General features: G+C 37.9%; 1 protein-coding gene across 1 annotated transcript; it reads right to left on the bottom strand.

Annotated features, from left to right (window-relative positions):
- Positions 1–18,630: 18,630 nt before the first annotated feature.
- Positions 18,631–24,531, bottom strand: LOC136229693 (linoleate 13S-lipoxygenase 2-1, chloroplastic). The gene is made up of 8 exons (XM_066018601.1): positions 24,501–24,531; positions 24,185–24,453; positions 23,305–23,548; positions 22,926–23,237; positions 22,745–22,830; positions 21,200–21,310; positions 20,551–21,119; positions 18,631–19,490 (listed from the first exon to the last, which is right to left on the bottom strand). Exons 1-8 carry the CDS (start codon positions 24,529–24,531, stop codon positions 18,728–18,730), a joined length of 2,385 nt encoding a protein of 794 aa, XP_065874673.1. The 3' UTR covers positions 18,631–18,727.

Raw genomic sequence — 24,531 nt, 5'->3', positions numbered from 1 at the left:
TCTTGTATCATTTTCCAATTCCCGTTGGTCATTTCCGCATTCCCACAAATTGGGTAAAAGTTTCACAAGATAGCCCTGGCAAACCCCGGGCTTTACATTAGTCCAAAAAGCATCCCACAATAATCTCAGTCAAAAGCATCGTAAAAATATTGTCCGTCAACTCATTGGGGAAGTTTGTTATCGCCTACCCGACAAAGAGCTTCCTTAGTTAAGGCCTCATTTCCCACTTCGTAAAGCCTTTGCAAGGTTTAGGCTCTGATACCACTTGTCACGGGGCACGTCCGAGGGCCTAGCCAATGCCCCATGTGGCGCCGAGGTTCCCCCGAGTCTCGGCCAGCCAACACCATCCGAAGGGGTCTATCCCCTTTTAACCGAAGGCATCCCGTCAATTCATATGTCCGTAGTCCGTCCCGGGGGGGGGGTTTATCGTGGTTAAACCTCGACATATAAGCAACTCGCACTATGGGCCCACCCAAAGTGTCCGCCGGGATTCCACCCGAACGGAGACATCCGCCCCCCTTCCCGAAGGCCGGATGCCCGACTCTCCTAGTCCCTAGTGGACTAGGGTGGATCACTTAAACCAGTCCCGACAACTGGCCCAGGGGTTGGCGGAGATCCGACGCCTGAGACCCTGTCCCCCCTTATAGTGTGTCTTATACCAACTCGGGTCCTACTGTCGCTGGACACACATAAGCCCCATACACCACAAATATTCCAAAGGTACGTCTAGAGGTTCCCGTTTGTTCTAATCTTTTAGGGAGATTCCTTATAGGATATATTAAGCCTATAGCCTTTGGATCATGCGGGGAAAGTTGCCCCATTTGGGAGAATTGGCGTGGACATTCTCCACGGGCCCGATCTTCCTGCCGCTGCCGCAATTCCCCGCCGATGGCCAGATTTTCCCCAATTCTGCCGCAAACCTTCTGCGATGCCTTTGTTGTGCCTATATTAACACCTTGGTCCAAGCCACGGGCTGAGATTTACCTACGGCCAAATCTCCACCCGTGACACACAGCATCAGACTTTTATCTTCGTTAATTCTTTACTCCATTAACATATTATTAAATACATCCTTAGTAGATGTTCATCTAGTTCAAAGTTGATATATAAATTTAAGCACTAACTTATACATGGTAACTAAGTAAGACGCTACATATAAAATTCTTTGACAGCTGTAAGCCTCGGAGAACAGATTGCCTGCTGTTCATGACAAGGTTCGGAAGGACAATCATTACATAGAAGTTGATACGCACGAGTCAGTATTGATTCGACTGACACGACACCGAGTCTTGATTTAGTTCGATAATCCTATAGAGACGGCTTGAAACCTAGCCGAATTGACTAGACTCCTACTAGTCGACTCACGACGCATACTAGTTTGATAATAGTGAGTACACCTAGATATAACAGTCTTATTTCCGGTCCCATTACGTTGCTGATCAATCAAACAGTAACCTGATTTTACAGAGTAAATCATGTTTGCAGTAAAATACCAAATAATTGAATCAGGCCTATTAGTCATAGGGAAAACCATTTGTGATATATCACCAGCTTCCTCCAGAGAAAACCACCGTCCAAGTTTTTCAGAGTCCGAGACCCGTGACCCAGTGATAAAGAGATCCGCTACTATCAGTTCCCTGTTTTCATCAGACGCTGCCGATTGAACATATCTGCTTTCATCCTTGACCAACCACAGATCCCTCCACACTGATATGCTCCTTCCACTTCCTACCCGAAACCGAATACCACTCTATATTACACCAATTGAGCTCCATACGGTTCTCCAAATGAAACTTGGGTTATTTCCCAATTTGGGAGAGAAGAAAGATCTATTCGCAAAATATTTAGCTTTGAACAACTTGCTAACCAACGTATCAGGGTTATCAATGAACTTTCAACCCTGTTTACCCAATAAGGCCAAATTAAACTCTCTCAGGCTTCGGAAACCCAACCCACCACTCTCTTTTCATCGACATAATTTATCCCAACTGCACCAATGTATCATTTCACCCCCATCTCCCATCGAACCCCACCAGAATGAGTTGATCATCTTCTAGAGTTCCTCACAAATAGATTTCAGGATCAGAAATGTGCTCATGCAGAAGTTAGGAAGAGCCTGAGCTACTAACCTGATTAAGACGCCTTTACCTGCTGCCAAGAGAAAGCAATGCGTCCAATGGCCAAGCTTTTTCATCAACTTGTCCTTTAGGAAACTGAAAATCACCTTTTTGGAGCGACCAATTAGCGATGGCAAGCCCATATATCTTCATGTGTCCAACGGTGAATATACTCCAAACAACTCCTTGATATGATTTTTGTCTTGTTCTGCCACATTTGAGCTAAAAAAATGCATGACTTGTTCAAATTAACTGCCTGACCTAAGCACTTTTCATATACTGTCAAAATACTGGCTAATTTCTGGCACTCCGCCTCAGAAGCCCCATAAAACAGGAAGCTATCATCAACAAAAAAAAATAGGTGGGAGATGCTAGGTGCCCTCGGACAAATTTTACAACCAGAAATTGAGTTGTTAGCTTCTGCCTGTGAAATCAAACGCTATAAAACTTCAGCGCACAGGATAAAATGATAAGGGGACAATGGGTCTCCTTGTCTTAATCGCATGTCAGGAATGATTGGACCTATCAGCTCCCTATTGACTGAAACCATATAGGAAACTGAACTGATGCATAATGTTATCCACTTGATCCATTGCTCACAGAACCCCATTTTTTTCATAGCAGTAATTAGAAAACCCCAATCGACTCTGTCGTAAGCTTTACTAATGTCAATTTTGAGAGCTACTACTCCCCTTCCTCCCCTCTGCTTACGCTTCATGTGGTGTAGAACTTTGAAAGCTATCTGAACATTATCAATCAAAGATCTGCCCGGTACAAAAGCGGATTGACTATCAGAAATAACTTCAGGTAGCATAAACTTTAATAGATTTGCTAGGACCTTTATAATGATTTTGTATAACACATTGCATAGGGATATATGGCAAAATTCTATCATTCTCCTTGGATTATCACATTTGGGGGATTAATGTGATAATTGTGTCATTTAAATTAGTCGAAAATTCATTTCTTTCTAGCCACCACGTACGCAGCAAACACATCCCGACCGATTTGGGGCTAAAAAATCTGAAAGAATGTCGGATTAAGTCAGTCAGGACCAGGGGACTTATGCAGATGCATTTGAAACACTGATGTTTTGAATTCTTCAAACGTGAAACGGGCGATCATGCTGTTATTCATCTCTTCAATCATTAGCAAGGGAACAACATCCACCGCCGAGTAATTTTCAACTTCCGCTGCTTTGAATAAATCGGCAAAATATGATTTGGCAATCTGACATTCTGCCTGGTTCATCCGATTTTTCATTTTCATTTGAATCAATAAGCGACATAATCCAATTTGCTCGTCTCTTGGCCTTAACTGAAGTATGAAAAAACTTCGAATTTCGGTCACCCTCCTTAAGCCAATATGCTTTAGCTCGTAGCTGCCAGTATTTTTCTTCCTATGCCAGAACCTGCGAAAATAATTCTTTTATGCGCAAAAATCGTTGTACATCAGCCGGCTGCTCGCTGTCCCAAAGATTCTCTAATATTTGCTTATACCTTCTGATTTTTGCGCTAAATCTTTAGTGTTTTTCTTTCTACTAGACTTTCGTTGTTTCAATCCGCAGTGTTATCTTTCTACTAGACTTCTTCCTCTTATTAAATACAACGACTGTCTCTTCCTCTTCAAATCATAAATGTATTGTCTCTTCCTCTTCAAATCATAAACGTACTCTGTTTCTTCCTCTACTAGTAATAAACGTATGATAACTGGGGATGAACTTTCCACCGGATTCCTTCCCTGCGGGGGGCATCGTTGGGTTCGACGGGGGGAAGCTCCGATGCTAAAGTCAGTATAAGAATAATAGAATAAACTGTAATGACAAAGTAGGGTTTAGGAGAGCGTGAATGTGTACCTCAATAGCTTGGAACGCAAGCTATTTATAGTCATATAATCGTAACCCTCGGTAACTAGAAAGTCTCCATTAATGCTCCATTAATGGTGGTTACGGATCTCCTTTAAGCATGGCCGTTAGCTCATTAACGGACCATTAATTGCCTTTATTGGGAATCGGCTCAACCGTTAAGCGGGCGGATCGAGGCATGATGGCGGGTCTCCCGTAGGTTTGACTACGGATGACGTATGGTGGAATCTAGGTGATTCGCCATGCGGATGTCTTGCTTGATACGCCACTGCTTCCCAGACCGCCCGGATATGCTGCCGTTTTGGTAAATATCCTCTTTGATCCCGTGGATAATATCCCGATGTTATCAACGTATAATCTCTTCTCTTCTAATATATGTATAATCTCTCTCTCCTTTAATAACTTTTTTTTGATAAAACTGCCCCTAACTGCCAAATATTCAAGAAAAAACTGCTCCTAATTGCCAAACATTCTAGAAAATTGCCTCTAACTGCCAAGGCGCACCTTGATGCGCCTTTGGAAAGTGCTCTTAGCGTAAAATGGTGCACCAAGCGAGCGTCATGCCGGTTGCGCCTCGCCATGGCAGCCCCATAGCGCTAAGGCCTGCGTCTATTGAAGTTCCTTTCAATTCTAAATGTAAGTAAAACACCGTTGAAATCTAGACATTACATTTCAATTTTAGTGTCTCACCTTCACTTCATGAGAATAGTCCACAACATCCATTTTTGTTGTTGTACATTAAAAAAAAACTAAACATTATGTGAATGAATTAAACAAAAAGGCAATAAGGAAGAAGCATACCATAAACCCATGTAGGAAAAGGTTGAAATGAGATAGAAGGAACTCACTAGTAACGTTAAGATATTTTGGAAATGAATGGCGAGCGATAATGCCCTAAAAAAGAGAATTGCGTTTGCAAATAGTAGACAAGGAATGAGACGATTGGGCGCAAATCGGAAATTGGAGATTGAGGAAGTAGTGGGAAGGGTAAATTGAAGGTTGTAGCAAAGGTGATTGATGCTCGTAAAGTATATAGCAGTTAATAGGACAAGTGTATTGATAGCTCCCATTCGTTTAGGGTTTTTAGGATCATTTTAGTTCGTTTGTGCTTTATTTCCTTTTAATTTTAGTATCGTTTTGTTACCTTTTAGTTAAAATTAGTAATTTCCGGTATTTATAGCATTTTCTGTGTTTTCAGGTGTTTTTAAGCCTATTTGAGCATTTCCGAACCAAACCCAAGCCTATTGGAGCATTATCGGACTTCTCAGGGACCATCGGAGCACTTTTAGGATTCATCAGGGACCATTAGAGCATCTTTCACAAGCCTATGGACTCAAAAGGATAAAAATCAGAGCATAATTTCCCAAATGGGACCTGTCTCGTCGAGACAATACTGGTTTCGTCGAGACAGGCCCTCGTCTCATCGAGACACTCCTTGTCTTGACAAGACGAGGCGGAGGAAGGCCCACCAGCGCCTTCCCCTTTGCTGAAATCCGCGAATTTAAGCCCATGGCCCACCTTGGACAGCACCAATTGCCTATTTTGCCCCCGGTTGCATTAGGGTTTCTCCTTAACTCTATAAATAGGGAGCTAATCTTACTTTTTGAGGGGGATTCATTATTTTCTTTTAGCCATCACAATGTAGAATTTTAGCTTTTAGTTTAGTTTTATTTTTCTGCTTTCTAGATTAGGTTTATTTCAGTTTTGTCTTTTCTTTTATTGAAGAACAATTGATGGGAGAAGCTCATCATCTTCTATTTCTGTAATCGGAATTGACAAAGCGGGTTTTGGATTTCTATCTCACTCTTGTCTTTTACTTTTATATTTAATTGAAGCTTTTTCCATTATTCCTATTGTCCTTTTCCTATGATTAGTTTGTCTATGAACTGATCCTCATCCAATTTGGGATGGGGATGAAATTGATTGTATGAATATGTATGATTAGGGATCTAGGGCCTTTGATTGATTAGTTTATGCATGCTTAATGCCTTGAAATTGTTAGGAATAGGATTATTACTACTCGATGACGATCAACTAGCCTGCTTTATGTATATATTGTGCCTAATGCCTATAAACCTGACAAAGATAGGATTATAGATAAGAACCTGGCCATGCAATTATCTATATGGAATCTGTGTAAACCTGACCTCGCTAGAGACCACTAGGAGTGCGGCTTCGTGGCTGGGCTACGGCTTTAGCCTTAGTTGCCAAAGAACCTAATACTTTGCATGACCTAGGGTATATGCCTAATCAAGCCGTCACTTGAATGCATGTGAGTAGGTTAGATGAATCTTGATCATATTTGTCTTTCTTATTTGGGCAATTACCGTCAATCACTGGTAAAACGTAAATCTGAACTCCCTAAACCCATACATAGGATTTAATCAAAGGATTCCTCAGCCTAGATTGTGCCATCCATTGATTCACCTTATACCCTATCAATTGTTCACTTTATTTTGTTATGTTATTGCTTTCAATTCATTTAGTTAATTATTAAAAACCCAAACCTTTATTCAACCCTCTAAACAATTAGATCACTCTAGGTAGATTTACTAATTATAACAAATAGTCTTTGTGGTTCGATCTCGTGCTTAGCATAATATTACTTGTTGCGATAGGATACACTTGTCCTATTAAATGCTATATATTTTATGACCATCAAGTTTTTGGCGCCGTTGCCGGAGACTATTTTGATTATAATTAGATTAAATTTGATGGGGACTATTTCGTTTTTAATTAGATTAAATCTATAAATACCCGACAACACCATCATCAAGTTTTTGGCACCGTTGCCGGGGACTATTTCGTTTATAATTAGATTAAATTTGTCGGGGACTATTTCGTTTATAATTAGATTAAATCTATAAATACCCGACAACACCACCATCAAGTTTTTGGCGCCGTTGCCGGGGACTATTTCGATTATAATCTATGTAAATTGAATAGGTTGAAATAATTGTTTAGATTTGTATATAAAATAAAAAAAATATTTTTTTTGGGGTTTTTCATCTAGTCTCGTCGAGACACCAAAAAAAATATAAGAAAATAAAAAAATTTCATCTCATCTCGGCGAGACACTGTTCATCTCGCCGAGACGGACAAGAATTTTTTTTTCGTTTTTTAAAAAAAATATTCTCGTCTCGTCGAGACACTGTTCATCTCGACGAGGCGGACCAAAAAAAATTAAAAAATTAAACTTTTTTCTTTTCTTTTGCTTTTTCTATTCTTATGTTTGTTTTCTTTTTTGGCAGAACCCTCTCATCGGAATACTCACCGACACCGGATTGATTTCCAAGACATCCGCTTGGATTTGAACAATTTAGCATCGGATATTCGGGGTTGGATGGACAGCCACCCCTGAGGGAGTTTTTCTATCCTATTTCTTTTCTGCACTTTATGTTTTGCTTTTATGCAAGGATGGAAGTAAATGCATGTTGTAAGTGTGGGGAGGAGGTAATAAGATATGATGATTTTTTTTATTCTGTCATTTGCATGTTTTTAATTTCTTTTTATTTTTCTATATTAGGTTGCATGTTTATTATGTTTTTGTTTTAATTTTAGGATTTTATACTTTATGTTTATGTTTGCTTTTTACTTTTCTAGGATTAAAAAGAATCCTAGGCAGTTGAATTTGATACATTTAGCTAACCCGACAATACAGTTGACAATGCGCTTAAAAATTTGCACATTCTTAATGCATATGCGAAAAATCTTGAACAACGTTTGAGTCTCCAAAGAGTATTGTTTGCCTAAAATTGACATGGAACGGATCGTTAGTTGAGGCTAGGATTGATACAAATAACCCTTAAATTGTGAGTTAGAGCCAGAAAGATCAATATGGTAGACTCATATTTAGGAACAATTGATCTCTTAGGTGTGGGATTACATTTATTGTCATTATGCTCATAGGGATTGCATCCAATACTGGTTGAATTTTGTGTTTCTATTAAACTTGAAATGAGTAGGCAACCTAGGTATAGCCCTTTGTGAATTTAGCCTATTTCTTTGTTTAGCCAAAATCCGTTGACAATTTCACTAGATAAGCCAATTTGAGCCTATATTTACCCCTTTCTTTGATCACCCTGTTACAAGCCTTAGCCTTCTTAAATACCATGTCTCACCCAAGTTAATTGACTCAATTTAGTTTTGATAAATCCTTAGACACACATATCCTTCAAATTCCCGCTAGCAATCATTAAAAGGTTGTAATTTTAATAGAAGAAGCAACCTTTACCCATTTGATTTTCACTCTTTTCCCCCTCTATTCAAAAATATATATATATAATAAAAAAGAGGAAAGCATAAAAGACGTGTTTATATTTTTAGTTGCTGCCCGAATACTTCATTGAATCACAAACACAACCTTGAGCTTAAACCTTCTTATACATAGCGGATAACGTCCCTTTTGGATTCTGACTTGCTTGAGGACAAACAAGATTTAAGTATGGGGAGGTGGTTGATAGCTCCCTAATGCGAAATATATGTCATTTTTGCAAAAATCTTAACTATTTTAGTCATTTAACTTTTTGCCTAAAACTCCCTGTTTCCTACCCCAACCTTTAGCCCATGTTACAACCCTTTAAAGACCTATGATTTTGTTTAATTTTAATGCATTAATTTTGACCGGATGGATGATGCAATCCCAACGTGACCACTTTGTGCAATAAAATGTAGAGCGTTTACAAATAAAAAATTTACACCCAAACACTTGAGCGTTAGAGTGACCACTTGTGAGCTATCAATTTTAGTCATCTTCTTTCGTTTTCATGAAGTGTTGATCGATAAAACCAATTAATCAGTTTTGGAGACTCGTCTGAGGTTCATTATGTTTTTAATTGCAGAAAGAGTAGTTTGAATTGTTGTGGATAATAAAGTGCAGTAGATTCTTGTTTTTGTACGGGGTCTATTTGTTGATTTTTCTCTATTTTGGATTATGTCTTGCTTGAGGACAAGCAAGATCCAAGTGTGGGGATGTTGATAGCTCCCATTTGTATAGGATTTTTAGGATCATTTTAGTTTGTTTTTGCTTTATTTCCTTTTAATTTTAGTATCGTTTTGTTACCTTTTAGTTAAAATTAGTAATTTTCAGTATTTATGACATTTTCTGTGTTTTCAGGTGTTTTTAGGCCTATTTGAGTATTTCCGAACCAGACCCAAGCCTATTGGAGCATTTCCGGATTATTCAGGGACCGTCAGAGCACTTTTGGGATTCATCAGGGGACCATTAGAGCACTTTTCGGACGCCTAGGGACCTACATGGATAAAAGTCGGAGCAAAACCACTCCATTTAGGACCTGTCTCATCGAGACAGGCCCTCGTCTCGTCGAGACACTCCTTGTCTCGACGAGACGAGGCGGGGAAAGGCGCACTAGCGCCTTCCCCCTTGCTGGAATGCGCATGATTTGGGCCTGAAACCCATTAAAACACTTTGTAATAGTCCATTTTTACCCTTGATGCATTAGGGTTTCCTCCTGAACTCTATAAATAGGGAGCTAATCCTAATCTTTGAGAGGAGATTAGATTTTTTTAATAATTCAGCCTCCACAATGTAGATTTATAGTTTTGTTTAGTTTTATTTTCATGCTTTCTAGATTAGGCTTATTTCAGTTTTGTCTTTTCTTTTATTGAAGAACAATTGATGGGAGAAGCTCCTCATCTTCTATTTTTGTGATTGGAATCGACAAATGGGTTCTAGATTTCTCTCTTTCCCTTTTATCTTTTGTGATTATATTTAATTGAAGCTTTTTCCACTATTCCTATTGTCCTTTTCCTATGATTAGTTTGTCTATGAACTGATCCTCATCCAATTTGGGATGGGGATGAAATTGATTATATGATTATGTATGATTAGGGATCTAAGGCCTTTGATTGATCCGTTTATGCATGCTTAATGCCTTGAAATTGTTAGGAATAGGATTATTGCTAGAATGAGACTCGGAGATGATCAACTAGCCTGCTTTATGTATATATTGTGCCTAATGCCTATAAACCTGACAAAGATAGGATTATAGATAAGAACCTGACCATGGAATTATCTATATGGAATCTGTGTAAACCTGACATCGCTAGAGACCACTAGGAGTGTGGCTTCGTGGCTGGGCTACAGCTTTAGCCTTAGTTACCAAAGAACCTAATACTTTGCATGACCTAGGGTATATGCCTAATCAAGCCGTCACCCGAATGCATGTGAATAGGTTAGATGAATCTTGATCACATTTGTCTTTCTTATTAGGGCAATTACCGTCAATCACTGGTAAAACATAAATCTGAACTCCCTAAACCCATACATAGGATTTAATCAAAGGATTCCTCAGCCTAGATTGTTCCATCCATTGATTCACCTTCTACCCTGTAAATTGTTCACTTTATTTTGTTATGTTATTGCTTTCAATTCATTTAGTTAATTATTAAAAACCCAAACCTTTATTCAACCCTCTAAACAATTAGATCACTCTAGGTAGATTTACTAATTATAACAAATAGTCTTTGTGGTTCGATCTCGTGCTTAGCACAATATTACTTGTTGCGATAGGATACACTTGTCTTATTAAATGCTATATATTTTACGAGCATCAAAGCACTCGGAAGAAAATTTAAACTCCGCATCCTTTAGGAGTAATTGTGTCAAGGGGGTGGCTATTTTTGACAAGTCCTTAATGAACGTTCTAAAGAAACCTGCGTGACCCAAGAAACGTCGGATTCCTTTCACATTAATTGGTGGAGGCAATTTTTCAATTACCTCAATCTTGGCCGGATCGACCATGTTTCCCTCCCCGGACACTTTGTGTCCCAACACTATACAATCTTGTACCATAAATTGACACTTTTCCCAGCTAAGTGCGAGATTAGTGTCCTCACATCGTTGAAGGACTCTATCGAGATTGTCTAGACAACTTTCAAAGAACGACCTGAAAACTGAAAAGTCATCCATAAAGACTTCCATTAAGTCTTCTATCATGTCGGAGAAGATAGCTGTCATGCACCATTGAAAGGTGGCAGGGGCATTACAAAGTCCAAATGGCATCCGTCTATATGCAAATGTCCCATAAGGATAAGTGCCGTCGTTTTTTCTTGATCCAAAGGATCAACGGGGATTTGCATATATACGGATAATCCATCTAGAGTACAAAAGAATTGGTGTCCCGCCATCCTTTCCAACATTTGGTCAATAAATGGTAAGGGAAAATGATCTTTGCAGGTGGCTTCGTTAAGTTTCCTGTAATCTATGCATACCCGCCACCCTATTACCTTTCTCGTGGGTATTAGGTCCCCTTGATCATTTTCCGTTACCGTTGTACCCCCTTTTTTAGGGACACATTGAACTGGACTCACCCATTAGCTATCGGAGATAGGAAATATTATACCTGCGTCGAGGAGTTTGATTACCTCGACTTTCACCACCTCTTTCATGTTTGGGTTGAGCCATCGTTGAGGTTGCACGGAGGGTTTGACTTTGTCCTCCATAAAAATGTGGTGTATGCAAATGGTGGGGCTTATTCCTTTGATATCATGAATGGTCCATCCAAATGCTCCTTTGTGCTTTTTCAACACCGCGATTAAGGCCTCCTCCATTTCCTCTGTCAAAAGGGAAGATATAACAACGGGTAAAAAATTAGGAGGTTGTAAGAAAACATATTTCAAATTAGGGGGCAATGGTTTAAGTTCCAAAGTCGGAGGTTCTTCTAGAGACGACTTTGGCTTAGCTTTGCTATCCCGGTCCAAACCCTCGAACCGGTTCCTCGCCCATAAACATTGTTTTATCTTGGAGGAGTATTTGAAGGGCTTATTCAATGGCTCCTCATCCACGTGCTCAGCATTACTTAAACCCGAAGAGGTTTCTATGGAAGACCTATCACACAATTCTTCAACAAACATATCAATAGCATCCATAGAATTTAAAAATTTGCAACCTTCCATGGCATGAGAGGGAAATTTCATGGAATCATATATATTGAACTCTACCTCTTCATCTTGCAATCGAACTATGAGTTTACCATCATGGACGTCTATGAGTGTTCGTTCGGTTGCGAGAAAGGGTCTACCTAATAGGATAGGTACCGAATCGTCCTCCGCCATGTCGAGCACCACAAAGTCGACGGGGAAGATGAATTTATCCACCTTCACAAGGACGTCCTCTACTACTCTTTTTGGTCGGGCGATTGATCTATCGGCCAATTGGAGCGTCATGTTGGTAAGCTTTGGTTCTCCCAATCCGAGCTTCCTGAAAATGGACAAAGGCATTAGATTAATACTAGCACCTAAGTCACAAAAAGCCCTACTAAATTCAACATCCCCAATTGTGCATGGAATGGAGAAGCTCCCTAAGTCTTTGAGCTTAGGCGGGAGTTTATTCGTTATTATCGTGGAACATTCTTCCGTTAGCGCTTGATGCTCGTAAAATATATAGCAGTTAATAGGACAAGTGTATCCTATCGCAACAAGTAATATTGTGCTAAGCACGAGTACGAACCACAAAGACCATTTGTTATAATTAGTAAATTTCCTTAGGCTGGTCTAACTATTTAGAGGGTTGAATAAAGATTTGGGTTTTTGATAACTAACTAAATGAATTAAAAGCGATAACATAACAAAATAAAGCGAACAATTAACAAGGCAGAAAGGTGAATTAACGGATAGCACAATCTAGGATGAGAAATCCTTTGATTAAATCTTATGTATGGGTTCAGGGAGTTCTGATTTATGTTTTACCAGTGATTAACAGTAATTACCCTAATAAGAAAGACAAATGTGTACAAGATTTATCTAACCTATTCACATGCATTCGGGTGACGGCTTAATTAGGCATATACCCTAGGTCATGTAAAGCATTAGGTTCTTTGGCAACTAAGGCTAAAGCCATAGCCCAGCCATGAAGCCACACTCCTAGTGGTCTCTAGCGAGGTCAGGTTTACACAGGTTTAGCATAGATAATTCCATGGTCAGGTTCTTATCTATCTATAATCCTATCTTTGTCAGGTTCATAGGCATTAGGCGCAATTATATACATTAAGCAGGCTAGTTGATCATCATCGAGTCTCATTCTAGCAATAATCCTATTCCTGACAATTTCTAAGCATTAAGCATGCATAAACTGATCAATCAAAGGCCCTAGGTCCCTAATCATACATATTCATTCAATTAATTTCATCCCCATCCCAAATTGGATGGGGATCAGTTCATAAACAAACTAATCATAATAAGGAGGCAATCATGAATAACGAAAACATCTTCAATTAATTATAACAGTAAAAGATAAAAGGGGATGAGAAAGACATCTAAAACACATTCTATCGATTCCGATTATAAGATAGAAGATGAAGTACTTCTCCCGTCAATTGTGATAAATGAAATTACAGAATTGAATCTAATCTAAAAAGCTGGAAAAACATTAAACCTAATCTAAAACTGAGCTATTGTGTGGACTACATCCTGAATAATCAATCGTTTTCTTTTCTCAATACAGTTTTTCTCCCCTATTTATAGTGCACGACTTCGCCTTTTCGTCAGTTTAGGTATTCTGGTCGAATTGGAGCATTATAAGTTGATTCAGGTCGGGATTCTGGCCCACGAATTCTGGCCCAAATTAATCTGTAGCCGTTGCTCGCCGAGCAGGAGTGCTTGATGAGGTGAGATTGCAACTGCCCCATGGTGCTCGTCGAGCACACCATAGATTGCTCGCCGAGCAGGTGGTGGAAGATCCCTTTTTGCTCTGCATTGCTGCGTTTCTAGTGCATTTACCCCTGAAACAACTCAAGACACTCGTTAGACGATAAATGGATAAAACGTACCATAAACTAAGCAATAGAGGCTAAACAAGCATATAAAGTGGGGTTAAACTATATTGAAAACACTATATATTCGGGACGTATCAGCGCTACCATTTTGTTTTGCTCTAACTTCCTCTTTTTGGCAAGTATCTCTTTAAGAAACTTCGTGTAGGCGGGCATTCATTCTAATGCCTCCGCAAACTGAATGTTAATATGAAGTTGCTTAAAGATTTCTAAAAACTTACCATACTGCTGATCCAACTTTTCCTTCTTTAACCTTTGAGGGAATGGGAGCTTTGGTACATAAGTCCCGATTGGATCACTAGTATTTTTGTTATTATCCGAGGAAGTTGAAATTTTTGGGTTTGAACCGGGGTTGCGTACCTCTTCCGGTTCGTTACTTACCTTTGGAGCGGGTTGTATCACCTTCGGAACCGGTGGTTCCAAACCCTTACCGCTTCCGAGTGTTATTGCTCGTGCGGATTCCCAACCCTTTGGGTGAGGATTTTTTCCGGTGTTTGTCGGGAGAGACCCTTGTCGTCTGATAGGGCACGTCTGGTAGGTTGTGAATATGTGGATGGAATGTAAGTAAGATGTTACGTGTGTGCGTTAACTCTACTAGACGTGACTACTTAGGGGCAAGTGTACCCCGTCGTATCAAGTAATAATCCGGTTAAGAACGGGTATCGAATCCGCGAGATTTATAACCACAAGTATTAAACTACTCGGTTCTATTCGTTATCTAAGTGGTGAATACTTTAGGTTGGTTTGGGTGATGACTACAAACTACTCCTAAACTATGGTGAGACAGACTTATATAACCGAAACTCTATGGGTGGCGATAAGTTATAAATATAATAAACAAAGACTCTGAATATATACGATTGATGATTTACTCTTGCAAAGACGACTACGTGTAGACTGACCGACCCGTGAAGTGCTTAGACTACATGGTTCCTAGTCAAGGCGTGTCTAATGTTGGGGATCAGAAACTAGGGCCCGCAAGTTCCGTGGCTTGTCAATTCCTACAGTTTCCGGTGTGTTACTTCCGGTAGGGCAGCACCTATATGGTTCCCTAAAGATGACCCGTGAAAGGGCACCGGTAATCGTGCTCCCCTATATAATATCAATTACAAATATCAAAACAAGTAGTAAACGTCAACACGTATAAAGAAACAGAAATTGCAAATCATATATTATAAATATGGAACGCGAAAATGTGGAATACAACCACGCCTAGTACATAGAAAGAGTGCAAGCTAATTAGCAAGTAGAAAGGGAAGAATCGTCCCTTGGAACTAACTAACCGGACTCAAGGCCGTCTCTTAGGTCTTGGAGGTGGAACTCTCGAGCTTGGTGGAAGAGGATGGAATGGAACTTCGACGGAGTGACGGAATAAGTGAACAAGCTCTCAAGGTGGTAGAGTTTGGTTACATAAAATCTGAATGAAGAAATGAGTGCCATGGCAACATTGGTATGTGAAATTCAGTGGCTGCTCTACTTACTCAGGGACTTCCATATTACACATTCCAAACTTGCAATCCTATTTTGTGATAACTAAGGTATCCTCCACATTGCCCACAACCCTGTGTTCCATGAGCGAACCAAGCATATAGACATCGACTGTCACATTGTTCGTGAAAAGGTCCAAAACAACATTGTTCATCTCCTTCCCTTCTGTTCATGCAATCAAATTGCAGACCTTTTTACAAAAGCTCAACATCTACCTTCATTCCTAGATTTCATATCCAAAATTGGCTTGCTGAATATCTACAAGCCAAGTTTGAGGGGGGTAATAGAATCCAACAAATCAAGGCCACAACTAAGCAAACTTCCAGTGAGGATAATGACGAACTAAAAGCCAATTAGCAGTTGACAGATCAACAATTCAGATGCAATCAACATGGATCCCAACATATCAGCAATACAAAGAATAAATGATGCACAGGTCATCAATCCGTGTGAATGAAGCCCACCTAATCATGGTTGATTTAAAATCATACGGCCTTAACCTCATCCTATGAATCTCGCATTTTACCAACTCTATTCATTGTAAATTATTAGCTAATCATTTTTTCCTTCCTCGTATACCTTGTTCATATGAGTTATTTTTTTAAATTGAATAACAAATATTCTTCTTCAATTCATATTTTGTGAGACATTATCCAATATTTCCTTGGCTGATCGTAGGTCAATGAACATTCCAATCAGATGTGATTCCATGGTTTTTAACAGCCACCCTTTCACAATTGCATCATCACAAAGCCACTTTAATAATCATGATTTTTCTCATCTACTTTTGGGATATGTCCATTCAAATATCCATGTTTGTTTAGCCTCGTATCATGGACTTCAATCATTCGCAATCAGATCTTGAAGTTTGCATCATTCAATCTGAATCCAAATGGTAATTTGGTGAAGTTAGGTGACTAGAGTTTTGGTTTGTAGTGTTGATCTCATATTTGTTTTTTAGAGTACATATAGGCCTCAGCCTATTACGAGTTTTCCTAGTCTCCTTATTAGAGAATGCTACCCACCTTTGCAATAATCATACAAAGTCGTACAAAGAAGAAAGAAAAAATAAAATCTAATATATAACAACATAATATCATAAATTATGTTTTTCTTCGAACAAATAAACGAAATGATGATATTCAATAGAGATAGACATGCATATGGAAACTAATGGAAAAAATCTAATTTTTGTTTAAATTTACTCTCCTTATATAGTGAAATTTTCCCACATTATTGTCGATTTTCGATCACATCCTTCAAAGTTAAAGTTTTTCTGGATGTGAAGTTCAATTCCACATTACCAATCCCAACAACAATAGTGATATGAGAATCACCCAACAGCACTTTCTTATCTTCGATCACAGCAGTGTATGTTTTGAACATACTTCTATCATAGCAAACATGGCGGGAAGCACCAGTGTCTACCCACCACCCATCTGATCCACCTATGAGGTTGATCTCACATAGCAACAAAATTATGTTGCTCTTCAGACAGGTTAACACTAGGAGTAATGTTTGGCATGTTCCTGCACTTACGTGCCATATGACCTGGTTTCCCACAATTAAAGCATAGGAAAGCAACATCATTTCTAGGTGGTTGTTGTTGTGGCCTATTTTGGTTCCTTTGAAGGTTCCAATTCAAATTAACTCATGTGTTGCGGTTTTGGATTGGTTTGCGGTTCTGATTCTTAAAATTCTTTTGAGTGGGTTTCAGAACCGCAGTGGACCTTTTAGTGTTACTAGAAACAATAAACACTTCTTCTTTTAAATCTTGTTTTCGAGCTTCCTCCTCAATTCGGAGGCGTGTAATCAGACTTTCCATCGAAAATTCTTTTGTTTTGTGCCTCAAAACATTTTTAAAATCTTTCCACGAATGAGGTAATTTGTCAATAATGACAGCAACTTGAAATTGATCATTTAGAGGCATACCTTCTGAAATGATTTCATGTGCTATCTTTTGCAATTCATGAGATTGAATTTCCACTAATTTGTCATCCGTCATTTGAAATTTGAGGTAGCGGCTGACATCATATTTTTTCGATCCAGCCTCCTCAGTGTCATAATTCCTCTGCAGAGCTTCCCAAATTTCTTTGGCAGTTTTTTCTTCAGCAGTGTAATAATCATATAGGTCCTCTGTCAACCCATTGAGAATATAGTTTTTGCACAGAAAATAATTTTCTGTCCATCTTTCAGCAGCACGAACATCTGCCTCATCACCATCTTCAGGAACAATTGGCTTTTCAGAAGTCAGAACAGAAGCTACTTTCTTTGTTGTGAGGTAGAACATGTTCTGTCTCCATCTTCGGAAGTGAGCTCCTTCAAACCGGAATGGTTTGTTGATCTCAGCAATCCCATTTGATTGTTCGGTAGCCATCAGCAGTAATTGAAGCGTCTTAAAATTGTTGTAACTCGAACTCAGAAAACAGGAACAGACCGAACAAAATAAATGGGCAGAGTTGCGGACAATGTCGCTTTCTTTAAGACGTTCGCGGAACTGCCGGAAATTAGCAAACAGTATGAACTCCGGTCGCCTCCAGGATAAAACAGCCCTCTGTAAATACGATTTTGTATTGCACCGTACAAAAATCGTTTCTGTCTACACTCTCTATTTGCTCAGTTTCGAAATACAGAATGGAAATTAATTGTCTCTCAAATGGCAGTCTCACCCACCTATTTATACAGAAAAATAGAGTTATTGAAGCTCTGATTTACAGGAGAGAAAGTGGGAGAGAAAACATGGGAAGGTGGTGAGACTGAGTTTTGAGAAAGCCACGTCCAGAAAATAGACGTTAAGAGAATAACGTTCAGAAAGATTAATTCAGAGTAGTAATTAATTAAATAAAAAATTAAAACGAATAAAATAATAATAAAAATATTGTTAATTTTTTACACCACACCACACCGGCCCGGTAGGACAGACGGCGGCGCGCGTGTGGTGGTCAACCAAGAGGTAGGTCCTCACCCTTTCACAAAAGTGGGTACCTCTTGGGGCACACCCCAAGCATGTGAGGACCTCCTTTATAAATATCTCCACCAAGTGCTTTGAAAGCAATGTGAGATTCTTTTCACTTGAAAAACTTAAAGACATGGGCTTATTTCATAAATTATAATTGGGCAAAGCCCAACAATGTTTTTATATATGATTAACTACTAAATTAAAATAGGAGATACTAATTACTTATAAACATAATTAATTAACATTAAAATTTAAATACTTATTGTAATTGAAATAACTTTTGGATTAGAAGCCTCTCTAAATAGAAGGTCCTATAGTGCCTGGATTGACTCGCTTTAAAGCCGACTTTGAGACAAAGATTAACCTTAAAAAATGAATTAAGTAGCTAAAAAGAATGAGCAAACAAATACATTTATTTAGAATACCACACAAATTATTAAAGACATGATTAACAGAGAGAAAACAAATACATTTATTTAGAATACCACACAAATTATCATAATGATGATTAGATAGAAATACTTGTAGGAACTCCTCTTCCTGTGACACCTTCTTTAGAGAATGGTTTCAACAACTGATAAGGAACAACCCCAGCTCCAGATCTATTTCTCAAATTAGGATTGGAGTTCCTTTCATCAATTACCCTTTCAAGATCTTTCAATCTTGAACGGAAGCTCTGAAATGCAGCCTTTATTGTTGGATCTTCATCCCAAGATGGCTCAGATTTCTCTCCAAGATACTCCTCATCAGGAGAATGAGTAGATAAAAGATCCAAAACAGCCATAACTTGAGTTGCTTGCACTTGTGAAGGGAAGCATCTTAATAGTGTAACTTCTGGTTTATTTACAAAGAATTGAAAAACCTCTTCTGATATTGGATCTTCAATTGGCACTTTGGTTCGAGCTATTGTTGGTCGATTTGGGAAGTAACCACCATATAAATATTGTCCAAAGTTTACAGCTGCGTGGTGACCTGTGCTTACCCAGATTATTGTTGATAATGTTTGGATTAGATCATCTTGAGTTTTGAGTACAGGCCACCATGGCTCATCTTTCTTATCACCATGCCCTTCAGTTCGAACTTCTGTCCAAAATGCTTGAAGTTCTTCATCAAACTCTACATTCCTTGCATCTGAGTAGTAATGATACACATAGTCACTAACCCATTGTTTGATGGCATCCCAGAGGATTAGAGCATCATTAGCGAACGGGTAATCTTCGATTGCTAGCTTTAAACCATGTGGTGCTGTTGGGTCCTCAACTGCCATTCCCCTGATAAGCACAATTAATAAGATTTAATGTATTTATAGAAAAAATGCATAAAAGTATTTGTTATACGTTCCTAGAACCTAAAAGTTCAAATGCATTAAAGCTTAATCATGGATCTTGTATTAATGCACATTCACATGCAAATAACTTATGAACTTGCAGCCTGTAAAACAAAGACTCATCCCACCACGTGTTTTTAATTCTACAAATTAATGAAATCGTCAGGACTCAAACCTCGACCGCTTGGTCTAAGAGCTACCATGTCATAGAACCACCTGAACTAAAAGCTAAATCTGATAGTTAAGACACATCATAGATATATCTTATATTAATATCTCACGAACTTGTTGATCAAGTTGTTCCCAACACTTGAACGCCGGATTGACATCTCCAGTAAGCAAATCCTTCGGCAGAGGATTTTGGGTTATATCAACATGATATGCCAACACATAACCTTTCAGCAGCGGCATGAGCTACATATGTCATAGCAAAACTTAGGAAGTGTTTGGTTGCTCATTTTTCACCTCCTGTTTGTTTTTTCACTTCAAAATAAAGAGTTTTAAGTGTTTGGTTAGAAATCTTCTATTTGTTTTTTACACCTGAAAAGTAGTTTTTCACAAAAGCACGGAATCCTGCTTTTTAGAAAAGCAGCATTTTCAAATAGCAAATCGTAGCAACAAACAACAGTTAAATCAAACGGGCCTTTAATCGAAGTAAGCTTTTGGGTAATATGTGATGACAGGTTTCTAGTGGGAATTTGGGTGGAGGTTGCGGCAGGTGTGGTGGTTTCGGATGTGGAAAGACGGTGCCATTAAAATTATGGATTTTGGGATGTTAAGCCTCTTAAAACTATGATACTATGAAGATGCTATTGTTTCAACTGTGTTTTCCATTGATGAAAATATAAGGGCATGATAGGGAAAGGTTACAACACATTGATCTACTAAGATACATGAGATTTGAATGATTCAGAGCGCTATATATAGTTAGCAGATATTAACAAATAATTAAGAGATAATTAGCTAATTTGACATTTACAATACGGTTCCTCATCAATACGTACCTCCGAATGAGATCAGCTGGCAAACTTTCCTTATCGAATCGCCAGAGTTTGTCATAAGCAACTGAACTTAACTCCATAGAGTATTTTCCTGGAGAGAATGAGGACTCAATGATCCCATCAGCATTGATGAGTTTGTCTCTAGCAATAGAATTAATTTCCAAAGTGTATCTGAAATGGGGTTGTAGAAGTCTATAGATTGGATGCATTGCACTTAATTGTCTATTAGCAGCAATTATATAAGGCTCTGTGCAACAATGCGTCCTTAGCCAATGAACGATAAGTTGATGGTAACCAGAATCATGGGCAGTAACATGAGCCTTAGCCATCCTCCATAGCCAACAGCTAGTCGCATCGTAGCCCGGTGTGAAAACATGCCTCCATTGTGGCTCATTGGCTATAGGCGGACGCGTGAGCTCGATTGCTACGGGTTTTAATGTGCCGTTTTGAGTGAGAAAGAACAATGTTCTTGACCCGTATAATGTGGTGTCTGGGAGTGCTCTCACTTTGGCCACATATGGTAGAAATAGATCATGATAGTCCAATATGAAGAGTCTCATTTGCTCAAAAGCCTTCACTTGCAAAGATATGTAATGAGTAAGTTTTTAATTTATGTAATCATGGATATAGGATGAATGATATCATTAATTACCTCTTGAACAGTCATGGTACCGCATATCTCAAATTCAATGAGTTCTTTTGTAAGTAGAGATTCTGGAGGTCCATATATTGCAGGATCAAGTTTGCTTTTTATAGGCCATTCCTTCAAGGGATCATATCACAATATCAACTCAATTCTTTATAGTTTTCATCAAACGGAAATGGAAACCAAAAACGTGGGTAAATGTGGAAATATTAAAAATATAAGAATATATTTATAAATATTAAAAAATATAATAAACATAATAATAATAATAATAATAAATATATAAAATGATTATTGATAAGACCTAATTCAATTTTGAGATTTTATAGATTTGACTTTTTAAGTTGGTATTTTTATTGATTTTCTTTTTAGAACACAATTCAATTACCAATGAAAAGATAAAAAAATCTATTTGACGGTGAATACAAAAAGTCTTTCTATTTAAAAAACAGATGTCATCCTCTATGGTTCTTTAAATTTAGTCTTTCTATTAAAAGGAATAAAAAAACTAAAGAGTCCAAAAAGCATATCCAAAACCTAGACTCAAGAAAAAACAGAGAAAAGACACCAAAACGAAGAAGAAATAGAACTTTGCATGTTGGAAAATTCAACGTGATCTTCTTGAGAGAAAGAGAGAAGCAAAATATCACCTGCGTTTTTTCTGAAGTGTAAAGAAGATAGATTTCAATTCAATCTCATTCAAGAAGATTCAGTAATTCAATGGAAGAGCTAATTATGTGTGGTAAGTTGTTTAAAAGGATAAGATGTAAAAATAGCCCTAACATTTACATCCAGGAGCAACTTTACCTCTAACATCGATGCAATTTTTCTTCTAATATTGACAAGTTGGATCAACACATCATTATAAAAAAACTAATATTTTGTTACTTATTCTGCACCAATTACATAACTATCGTTTCTGAAAAGAATTCATATTTTTTGTGATTTAATAATAGAATTATAGATTAATATTTTAAATTCAGTGAACTATTTGAATTTTTTCTGTCCAGCTCATGCAAAATATATTATATTTTTAAATTTTTGTTTACGTCTAATCATATGCTTGTGATCTGTTACTAATTAGTAATAAAAAAATGACGCTCATACGAAGTGTAGATAAGACAATTTGGTGAATTATTTATCAAGTTGACTCAACTATCAACATTAGTGGTAAATTTACTTTTAGCTGCCATCATTAAGCTAAAATTGCATCAGAAGTAGGGAAAATTACTCCAGATCATAAAAATTAAGGGTATTTTTGCACCCCTTGTTTAAATAGAACTAGCTTTGTGACTTTTGAAATCAATTAAACCTATCGCTACTTTGAATTATGAATCTGATTCTGAATCTAGAGCAGGATTTCAACCCCTAGAAGATATCTAGCCATACAGTTTGAGTTTGGACACTGAATGGCTTTCTTCATCTAGAAACGTCTTTCAAGGTTTCCTATCAGTTTACACGTGTCTAAGAAACATTGAAAAACTGCTCCCCGAAAGTTTTCGTGGATCATAGGTTGTCATTTATAATATATTTGGTAAAAGAATAACTTACCCTAACTAATTCAATGCTAAATGGGTTAAGTCCAGCAAGAGTTTGGCGAGAAAATTCCTCATCCTTAAACCAAGAAAATGAATCTCCTGCATCACAAAAATGATAATTAATTAAAAATAAGAGTAAACAGCAAACAACACTCAAACCAAACTGGTCCAAAAACTCGAATAAACACACTTACTGTCAATCATTTCAGGGATCTCAAAACGGAGAATATCATCTCCACCGTCTTTAGCAGTTTTGACAAGTCTTGGAACAGCCCCAAGTTTTGTACCCTTGGGTAGGACAACACCTTGTTTGAAAAGTGAATCAATGGCATTAAAGTAAGGGAACCCAAGTGTTTTATCAAGTAATCTTATAGCAATTTGTGGAACTAAGCTATGAAGAACAGATTTTACTGTCTTTCCTATAAATGCAGCATCTTTAATCTCTGAAAACGCCTCATCCCTTGGCACGTAAGTCTCAATGCCGCTTCTTGATTCCGATAACGGGTCTTCAATTTGAATTCAAATAATGAGATATTAATCGATGTAAAACAATTTAAAAATTGTGATGTTTACCGGTTTTAGAGGGTGGGCGTCCAGTTCTGCAACGCCTTGGATATGGAAAAGGATTGCCAGTGCCGCCTAAAACAGGTCTTTTGAGATGAATGTTTGAATCAGGATCGCCAAGATCGTTGTAGGTATCGTAATCGTATATTCTGTCTGGTTTCTTTCTCTCTCCCTTTCCATTTCCTCTTAACTTTTCCAATTCTTTCTTCCTTAGCCTTGTCAATCCACTTGGTGTCTCTGATGGCAAATAGCTCTGTATAGGAATGTAATGACATTTATTAACGGTCTATAACAAAGCCTTAGTTCGGAAATGATTCACGGATTTATTAAGTGTCTATAACTATAAATATTTTGTATTCATTTTCAATCATAAATAAGAGAACATTGCACTTTCTCTTCTTCAATTCTCTCTTGTAGTCTTGAAGGAGAGCTCACGAGAATAGTGGGTTAAATGCACAATTTTTTTGGTTGAATTTACATAGTTGTTTCAAAATGATTGTCTTAATAAAATTGTTAAATTTGAGTTTTGTCTCAATTAGATTACTCCAGATATATGAGTGATTAAAAGAGATCGGAATAATGTCATGGACATGGATGACAAATCAACATAGTCGACTCATATATCTTTGACCGGAATGACACATAGAATCCTCATATGTGCCACCTAGCAATCTCATATTATTTCAGTTAGATATTGGAGTTGACTCATGCTGTCCTGTTAGTCATACTATCATTCTGATATCTTTTAACCACTGAAATTGTATAAGTGATCTAATTGAGAGAAAATTTAATAGTGAGTTATTTTATTAAGACAAATTGAAACTGAATATTAATAACCATTTTGACATCAACATATAACTTCAGTGATCAAGATAGAGGATGAGAGAACCTTATTGGTGAAGAATACTCTCTTGCGTTGATTTTGATGCTTGGAATGGACCCATGATTCACAAGCAAAATGAAGAGCCCCATTTGGGAAACCTTCAAGAACTATGTTTTGGAGGTAAAATGGCTTGAAATTTTCATTCTCAACAAGAATGGCACCAACATCTCCGAATTCTTCTGGAATTGTAAATTTACTCTCGAATTTAATCTCTCCATCCTTTTGGCTCACCTTCCGAGCATACCCTTTTATTGTTTCCTTCTCTTCATTTGTAGCTTCATTTCAATCAATTCAAAACAAAACCACATCAACACATTTATACATATCAGATAAAAATTGATCTCAACTTTCAT

This window comes from Euphorbia lathyris, chromosome 5, assembly GCF_963576675.1.
Source record: "Euphorbia lathyris chromosome 5, ddEupLath1.1, whole genome shotgun sequence".
NCBI classification, from domain to species: Eukaryota; Viridiplantae; Streptophyta; class Magnoliopsida; order Malpighiales; family Euphorbiaceae; genus Euphorbia; species Euphorbia lathyris.
Note: the sequence above shows the minus strand (reverse complement) of the source record. Positions and strands in the feature narration are given on the sequence as shown.

Coding starts and splice junctions, on each gene's coding strand:
- LOC136229693 (XM_066018601.1), bottom strand. CDS start 24,531: ATGAAAGTTGAGATCAATTTTTATCTGATAT. Junction 23,238..23,304: donor ACGCCCACCCTCTAAAACCG/GTAAACATCACA, acceptor TTCAAATTGAAG/ACCCGTTATCGGAATCAAGA. Junction 21,311..22,744: donor TTAGCATTGAATTAGTTAGG/GTAAGTTATTCT, acceptor GATCCCTTGAAG/GAATGGCCTATAAAAAGCAA.